General features: G+C 39.9%; 1 protein-coding gene across 2 annotated transcripts; it reads left to right on the forward strand.

Moving 5' to 3' along the window:
* The first annotated feature begins 720 nt into the window (after positions 1 to 720).
* slc52a3-1 (solute carrier family 52 member 3-1) lies at positions 721 to 9032 on the forward strand. Of its 2 annotated transcripts, XM_088331182.1 has the most exons (4): positions 721 to 854; positions 2331 to 3373; positions 7608 to 7731; positions 7924 to 9032. In XM_088331182.1, the coding sequence occupies exons 2-4, from the start codon at positions 2379 to 2381 to the stop codon at positions 8134 to 8136; spliced, it is 1332 nt and encodes a 443-aa protein (XP_088187308.1). In that variant the 5' UTR covers positions 721 to 854; positions 2331 to 2378; the 3' UTR covers positions 8137 to 9032. The 2 variants fall into 2 exon arrangements, with proteins under 2 accessions (XP_088187308.1, XP_088187307.1); XM_088331181.1 differs by lacking the exons at positions 7608 to 7731; positions 7924 to 9032 and adding an exon at positions 5519 to 7585.
* Positions 9033 to 9539: the final 507 nt, after the last annotated feature.

Here is a 9539-nt window from a genome sequence, read left to right on the forward strand (position 1 = left end):
GTCGCCGTGCTGCCCTGCCTTAAGTCATTTTGTGAAAAACAAAACAAAAAAAAACAAGGCTTGAAGTACCATGATAGAGACACAATAAAAGGCCATTTAACTGTAGAAATGTGAAGATGGTATTATTTTAAAATTATTAGTTTTTTTAAAGGTTGTTCTCCAATTTTGATATCCAGTGTATGTTGACAGGCATATGAATACTTTTCAGTTTTCTGATACTGAAAAAACAAGGGCGACCAAATGATGAAGGTGCTGTATCTACTGAATTGGCCACTGAGTCGGATCCCTTCTATACCTTGGATGCAATGTAAGCATTTACCAAACTCCTGATTGGTTCAGCTCTGTTTTTAGTCCTGTGATTGGTTGAAATAACACACACAATTGTTTCACATGGGAGAAAGATGTTACACACGATTGTTAGCAGACTTAGAAACCCTGAATTGTCATTTTTTTAGGTAAATTAAACCAAATTATCTGCAAGTTGGGTTGTTCAAAATTAAAAATTGATTTTTGTGGCAAGATTTTAAATTCACATGAGGAGTGTGATCTTTTATTAAAATACTTTTAAAAAATAGATTTACCAATTGAAGGGGAAGGCTTTAAAACCTATATTATGTGTTTTTTGGACTTTGCCCTGCCAAGAAGAATATGCATATCTCAAATCTGACACATAATAACATCAGGCTCGACCTGGATATGAGAGACGTCATCTCAGTTATGCAGCACTCGCAACTGGCGTGGACTCTGATCCATGCAGGCAACATGCGACCCCACCCACTTTTTGACTCGTTCATGTCTCTGCTTTATAACAACAGATCGGCTTTGAGGTCTGCGGGGACAGCAGAGGCAAAAGGGTGAGTATTTTGAGACTAAAGCGCAAAGTTTGCGACATTCATGTGTGCGTCTATCATAATAGGACCTGCGTGATCGGTTTAATGGCTGACCTATACCATTTGGTTAAGCGGACTTGACTTTATTGATTTTGCTGTTGGACTCGAATTTGAACTTAAAGGTCATTTGAGGTATCCTTAAAACATTTAAAGTAGACTGTCTTTTTTAATGTCCTACTGCAGGGGTGTCAAACTCATTTAGATCAGGGGACACATGGTAGATAAAGCACTCTCGTGGAGGCCAGAGTAGTTAATGAATGACATAAAAAGTGTCATTTGTAAACATATTGGTGTTGTTATGTAACTTGTTTCCCCCTTGGCATGTTTGTTTATTTATATTTTCTAGTCATTAAGCTTGTTTGCACAGTTTGTTTATAAAGTTAACGCAGCATCGCAGTGACATTTTTGTATGGAATTGCATAGGTGTTTTGTACAATAAAGCATTCGAAAAAATAAAACAAAATGAATTATCCCAGGTCAGCCTCCAAACCCCAACACTGCCAAAACATACGAATTCTTGAGATGGAGAAGACAGGACTATTCTGGGTGATTCTTATTCTAGAAAATAAATATTAAAACAGTATATATAGAGAAGTGGGAGTAAATATAACATGTTTGACACAAGGGTAACACACACTGCCAGCCTAATCAAATGAAAACTACTGGATTGAAGTCTTTTGCAGTCAGTAGCATTAAGTCAGCTGTGAGTTTGTGACTTTCAACTAGCGGTAATATCTTAAGCCCAAACGGATCTGAATTTCGGTCTAGCTTAAGATGTCCATCATTACGTTCGGGTCAGGCAGCGACCACGCTGTTTTGAAAAGAAAAATAAAGAAAACATTTGAAATATGTAAGACTAAAACGATGTATAGATACTAAACTAAAAAAAACATGCATTCTGTACTAAACTCTTGCAATGTCAATTCTAAGAACTCCTTTCTGGCTGTGCTATTCTCCATCTGTCATTGTTTTTTTTGGGTGGAGGCCGCTCTCTCTCTCTCTTTCTCTTAAAATACCATGCTAGATTTTTGGGAATCTACAGTTGATGTGGTTTATGGCCGAATTTTAAATCCGTAAAAATGACGGCCGGCCTTCACATTTTTACGTCAACCCTTAAAAAATCTGTCAAGATTGTTTGTTAATGTAATCCATACAGACACAGAAATATAAAAGATGTAAATATAAATTATTTTCGAACTTAGATTTTGTTACAAAAGACAGTTTTTAATTTGTTATCATAAATCACTTCTCCTACAGAGTCTTCACAATTAAAATATAAAATTTTCGGTTTGTTTCGGGCTCGGTTCTGCAAATCAAGTCAAGTGGTCGGGCTTGGGTTGGGTGGAGCTTAAATTCCTGTGGGCCTGTGTCGGGTCTGGCTGGATTTCTTAGGCCTGATATAACCTCTGCTTTCAACCTAGTATGAATTTTCCCCCCCAGGTGTGATTGGCCATACGAGAAGACTTCTGTTGTATTGGTTGGGCCAGGATGGCGCTTTTGGTCCACTTGCTGGCCTGCGCCTTTGGCTTGAGCTCCTGGGTGGCGGTCAACGGCCTATGGGTGGAGCTGCCTCTAATTGTCAACACCTTACCTGAAGGCTGGGACCTTCCCTCCTACCTAACTGTCATTATCCAAATGGCCAACCTGGGGCCCTTGCTCATCACGCTGATGCACAAAACCTGCCCGGGCCGACTGAACGAACGGTTCGTCATCTACAGCCTCCTCTCTGTTGGCGTCCTGTCCTGCGCCCTGCTGGCTTTCTTCTGGGACCAGACCAGCGTTGTGGCCGGTTCGCCCCGAAGCACAGCCTTCTTCATTATCACCTTCTTCCTTTCCCTTGTGGACTGCACCTCGTCCGTCACCTTCCTACCTTTTATGATGCAGCTCCCTGCCAAGTACATCACCACCTATTTCATCGGAGAGGGGCTGAGCGGCTTCGTCCCTGGCATTGTGGCTCTGGTCCAAGGTGTAGGCATGGCTAAATGTGTGAACTCCACAGAAGTAAACCACTCCAGTGAAAATGCCTGGTTCCTCCAGACTGAGTATCTCCCTCCGAACTTCTCCACGGAGGTGTTCTTCTTTCTTCTGACAGCCATGATGTGCGTCAGCCTTGCGGCTTTCGTGGCACTCAATAGGCTTCGTCTACCAGCCGACGAAAACCTGATGGAAGGCTCGGCGACAGTGTCGTTCAGCTCCGGGCTAGACAACCCTGCGGCAGAGATTGACGGGAATGATCCGAAAAGTCTAAGTAAAGATGTCAGCCATATTAGGTCTCCGCTTGTGAAGCCTGACCACAACGTATACCAGCTGGCCTTTATCTACTTCCTGGTGTTGTGGGTTAATGGCTGCACCAACGGCGTGATGCCCTCCGTGCAGACTTACTCCTGCATGCCCTACGGCAACCAGGCCTACCACCTCTCGGCTTCTCTGGCTTCAGTGGCCAACCCGGTGGCTTGCACCATAGCCATGTTCTTTCAAAACAGGTAACAAACAAAGCGGTAACACACTGCACATTTGAGCATTTATTGATTTAATAAAAAGGAAAACAGGCTGTTCTCTTCGGATTTACTCTGTCTTTACTTTAGTGTGTAATAACGAAAGAAAAGAATAATCAGCAAGCTTTCAATTGTATGTATTTACCATCAACACTGGGGTCTCAAACTTTTGGCTCGCAGGTCTTTGACCAAGTATTATTACTACTACATAAAAAATCGGTATACATAAATTCTTTCAATTTTTCTAACAAGTAGTTTTGGCTGAATTAATCTCAAAGTGTGGCAGCAAGTGACTAATTATCAGGTATATTTTTCCTAAAACTGTGACGTCATATTAGGCTGTTATTAGTTCGGGAACTGTCAACCCGATAATTATCATGTATCACTCCTTAGTATCTTGTAGTTTCATGTGTAGTGATTTTAGTTGTAGTACCAATATTTGGTGTCCTCTCTATCACTTTGTCATGTGTGCGAGGGATGGGAGAGCTTAAGATCAGTCGCATGGCTCAGCATGTGTACTGACTGCTGTGACTGTATGGGGTTCTGAAATATAGTCGGTTCAGTTCATTGTTTTAAGAATGTTTTTGTCGCACTCCTGCATATATCTTGATGGCAATTTAATTTACATTAACTGCTGCGCTAGTTGATTAAGATTGACAGCTGCCGACACAGACTGCAAACGAGTGCCTTAGTTGCGATAATTGTGTTACTTTGTACCACTCTGCCGCTTCAATGGGCAGAGCAACTGAAGAAATTGTCGGAAGTGGCCACTGACACAAAAAAAATAATAAGTTGCAGTGTATTGCAAGCCGCAGTGTTTCAAATGAAGACAAAAAGTAGCGGCTTGTTGTCTGAACTCTACGGCAGTCTTAAATAAGGATCAATTCATTCGCAAAGCCGCACAGTGCATGTGTAATAGTGGGAGTAATAGAGAAAGAGTAGAATGTTTGAGATGGATGTACAATTGCATTGCAAAACGTTCGGCTGGAGACTTCCTGGTTTGGTCCACATCAGCGCATACACATCACTAACAGTAATTTTCAACAAATAAGTCGATGAAATTAATGAGCTGCTTTATTTTTGCTCTGTAATCAGGAAATATGTTTTTTTAAATCAAACGTGAAATGATGGGCCACTGGGCCTAATGAGGAGATGGTCTCCAGTTTCAAACGGAAACTTTAAGGACAGTGGAAGCACTTTGCACTTAACCTTCAGTGAGTTTCCCTTTGAGCCAAGTGTGCTTAACATGTTTATCTGTTTGACCTTAATTATGAAACACAACTTCACGCTCAAGTATTTGCTTCTCTTACAGTATGTGTCATACGTCACAGGAAGTTGCAACTCTTAGCCACTAAGCAGTTGGTAAAATTTAATGTTACAATAAATTATTTTGCAAGAGGCCATGTTTAGGACAGTTCATAGTAATAATCCATTATTATTCAGAAATTTAAGGGCAAATGATACACACATTTGAATTTGAATAGTAATAGATTTTTCTACTCACACGCGTCACAACCTTACCCACCGGCCACCAAGTCAATTTAGTTTGAGACCCCTGTTCTACACAAACGCTTCTCAGCCCTTTTTAGCAAGGGCACAATTTTTTATTGAATAATCTCCCCATAGAAAATGTAAAATAAAATAATAGAAAATAAAAAACATATATTCTTTAAATAATTAATTCTTATTATAACATAAAAGGATATATTTTAAATATCCAATTTTATTATTTTTCACAATTATAATATCCAGACAATATAAAAGAATATGAATAAAATATAAGATATGAAATGAAAAAAAAAACAAGCTATTTTGAATAGTTTTCCTACTGATATAAGAAAAGTAATATTTTAAATGAGCAAAAACATTTACTAATGCAACATTGTTTTTTGGGCTCAAGTAAAACTAGTTAGAAAATGTATTTTACTACAGCATGCAGTATGCTGAGCAGATCATTTTGCAAGATGATAATAATCATATGGCAGACCACTTTACTCATTTTCCCAAATTCAAGATTAATATTTTTGGGGGAGAATTTTCTGTGGTACTCATCTACCTCAGCACGGGCTCCCCCCAAGGCTGCGTCCTAAGCCCCTTGCTGTTCACCTTGATGACACACGACTGCGTCCCTAGGTCCGCCACAAACCACATCGTGAAGTATGCTGACGACACAACAGTGGTGGGCCTCATCAGGGATGACAACGACCTGGCCTACAGAGAGGAGGTGGAGCAGTTGGTGGGCTGGTGCAGGGACAACAGCCTGGTCCTGAATGTCGACAAAACTAAAGAGATCATTGTCGACTTTAGGAAAAACCAGCCCAACCATGCCCCACTTTGCATCAACAACAAGGCTGTGGAGGTTGTCAGCAGTATCAAGTTCCTAGGGGTGCACATTACAAACAAACTCACCTGGTCCGTGAACACTGCATCACTGGTTAAGAGGGCAAAGCAGCGCCTGTACTTCCTGCGGAGGATGAGGAGAGCCCACCTGCCCCCACCCTCCCTCATTACATTCTACAGGGGCACCATAGAGAGTATCCTGACCAGCTGTATCTCTGTGTGGTGTGGAGGCTGCAGCGCTACCGACTGGGGTAGTGTGAGGAGGATAACGAGGACAGCAGAGAAAATAATCGGGACTACACTTCCCTCCATTCAGGACATTGGCCAGAAGCACTGCCTATCCCATGCTAAAAACATTACCGGGGACCCCTCTCACCCCCATCATGGACTGTTCACTCTGCTAGCCTCTGGGAAGAGGTACTGCAGTGTGCGGTGCAGGACCACCAGGCTCCGCAATAGTCTAGTCCCCCTGGCCATTAGACTGTTAAATGGTCAATCTAACATATAGTTAACTTAAATCTAAACGGCTGCTAATCTGACTTTTTGCACTACTGGCAGTTTTTTTTTATAGCTTGCCACTCCTTGCACATTGCTCTCTGCACTATTGTAATTACAGCGTTATTGTTACAGTGTTAATGTTACTGTGTACCTGACTTGTTAACCTGACTGCCCATTTTGCACATCTGGTTAGCTACTCTTCTTGCACTATCGGCACTATGGTAAAATACTATACGTAGCCAAAATACAATACAACATTATTTATATCTGTACATTCAAGGAAACTGTGGGGGTCAGATGCATCGACATTTCGTTCTGTATACACGTGTACTAGAATGACAATAAAGTAGATCTGAATCTGAATCTGAATCTGAGATAAGGCTCAAGAAACACGGATCTACACAATCATAACTAAATCTATGTTACAAATTGTTCTCACAGTAAGGTAAAAAAAACAAAAATACGGTTTGAATTTCTCACCAGCAGTGATCATATATACTTAATAAAAGGGATAACTGTAATTACAAGACCTTCACGCTACCTGCAGATATCTATTTCATGATAGTGATCGATTTCCTTTTATCTCCTGAGATGACGCCTATCATTTTTCCTTTAGTCTGCATTTAGTGTGCATCCAAAAACTCGTCAAGGGGATAGGACCAAGATTATTATAGCAAACACAACTTGAACCTCTGCAACGTTTAATGTTTTAGGGTCCTAAAAGTCTTAAAAGGTATTGAATTCATTATTCTAAAAATAAGGCCTAAATTGTCCAAAATCCAATTTTCAAAACGTTAACACATTAATAAGATTTATATTAGTTGGAACTAAAACAATTAAGTAACACTTATTAATTGTGTTTTTTCAAAAATTCATTGATGTAATTTTGTAGCAACATTGCGTGACCACAATAAAAGAACTATCACAATGGAGATGTGGTTTCAGTCGGGCCTTTCAGAGCAGATGCATGTCTTGGGTCTGACCACAATACACATAGCAACTTTGGACAGAGACTTTTACTTTGGACCATGGGAAAGTGTACATTTAAGCAGAAGTGGCTGTCTGATGAACATTTTTCGCCATGGCTAAAAGCTGTGCCAGGTAATGTGTACATGATATATTATTCGAAAGAAATGTTTGTGTGTTTTTGTCGTGTTTGTTTCAATGAGTTTATTTGGTCTTAAATTTGATTTGAAAAGGCATTGAAAAAACAAAAAAAAAAGTCTTGAATTTAACTTGCCTTAAGCTGTAGGAACCCTGTGCTTAATTATCTAGTTTTCATGTAACGTATGTAGATAAACAGAACCAAATGAGCTGCTATTGAGTTTATATAAACGGGAACTGAATGTTGAGTATAACATTTGCAACTTTCTTGTTCATTCAGGTCCTTGGTGTTTTTGGGTGTGCTGGCGCTGCTTGGGACATGCTTCGGCAGCTATAACATGGCCATGGCAGCCATGAGCCCTTGTCCTTTACTTCAGGGCTCCGTGGCGGGAGTTGTCTTCATCGTGAGTTATACACAATAACATATTGCGCAATTTCACTATGACATCATATATGCCGGAAGCTTTTCTGGGAAATGATCAATTTTAGTTTCCTGGTGAAACAAGTGGTGAGCAATTCTATTCACAGCGCAGAGAATTATTTTAAGGCGATTTGTGGAAAATTGTCCAAGCCAATATTGACTATTTCTTCACCAGGTCCTCTCGTGGCTCCTCTTCACTGGAACTCTTTCTTACGTCAAAGTGATGGTTGGCGTTATCCTGCGTGACCGCAGTCAGAGCGCCCTTCTTTGGTGTGGAGCAGCAGTGCAGGCGGGTTCGCTGGTCGGCTCCGTTGTTATGTTTCCGCTAGTCAACGTACTGAAGCTCTTCAAGGCTGGTGACTATTGCAACACCAAATGTCCTCTTTGAGCCAAGTCAGATATATTTGAATAGCCTTTAATCACAAATAGTCTAAAAAAAGTCTCAAAAGGCTGAAAAGACCTCCATGACAACATCTCCTGATCTGAAACTTGCACACAGGAAAGGAAAAACTAAACAAATAGAACCTCAGCATGAGGAAAAGGGTTGCACTTGAGGTAATCCCCCTTCCAGGATGACCAATGCTGCTATGGATGTTGCAAGGGTATCAACTGACAAGAAACATTCAACTCCATCATTAAAAGAAATAATAACTGAAATGATACATATTGAGAACTTTTATATGGATTCTAAGACCTACTATTGATACGTGGTCTATAGGTTTATTTATTTAGTTGCAAAACAAGAGAGGGAAGGATATGATACTATACATTTTAAACATTTATTGATTCCTAAAAATATATTTTACCTTTTATTTGTGCTCCTACTTCAAATGTTAAAAGAATAAGCCTTCCAGAACCTTTTGTGTGACATGCATTTGTTTGACAAATAGAGATTTCCAACCTGTCAACGTTTTCCCCACATTTTATACAGTTTTCATCATTTTCAATTGTGCTGTACAGCTATTTTTTGTATGGGATTTAAAATAAATAACCAAATAAATTGAAATCACTCATTTTTTATTAGACCGATCTCGTCTTGCCCATTTTGGCTTTAATCCGGATTGTATCGGTCACTGGTAGCAGACGACAACATAATCGTAGATTGCTAAAAGTCAAGTCATTTTTATTTGTATAGCCCTTAATGACAAAGAGTCTCAAAGGGCTGTTAAAGCGTTCTTGGCACACTAGCATGTTATCAAGTCATGTCAAGTCATGTTTATTTGTATAGCCCTTCATCAAGCATTTATTTGGTAAATCAAAAACACAAATTATCTTTGTTTTTTATATTACATTGTCTTTCTTGATGTGAGTAAATAGGTGCCGCGTTGTGTTTGTAAGGTTTCGTTTATAAGGGTAAATTCAATCATAATAAGAGGAGTAATAGAATGAGGTTGAGAACAATTTACTGCATACATTTTATGCCATAAAACATAATCCTGAATAGAAATGACGAAAGAAATCAATTGAATCCAAAATGGTTTAAACAACAGATGGCGCAAGCGCTCCTCCATTTGTTGTCACTAGGGGTCATGGCTCCCACGCTCAAGGCCTTTACTGCATTTGCCTTGAGATTGTGGAATACGAGACTGGATTTGATGAGCAAACATTGATTTTTTTTCGACAAAGACTTAAAGCTCCTGTTCAAGCACATGTTGTATGCCTGAAGCTTTTCACTCATACAGGTAATGCATCTGTAAGCAGGAGAGAGTAAAACGTTTACTGCATTGTGTACGTGTGTGCCAAGTCAAGTCCTGTTTATTTGTATAACCCTTGATCACAAAGAGTCTCAAA

This window comes from Urocampus carinirostris, chromosome 3 (genome assembly GCF_059441175.1).
Source record: "Urocampus carinirostris isolate Australia breed hairy pipefish chromosome 3, RoL_Ucar_1.0, whole genome shotgun sequence".
NCBI lineage: Eukaryota > Metazoa > Chordata > Actinopteri > Syngnathiformes > Syngnathidae > Urocampus > Urocampus carinirostris.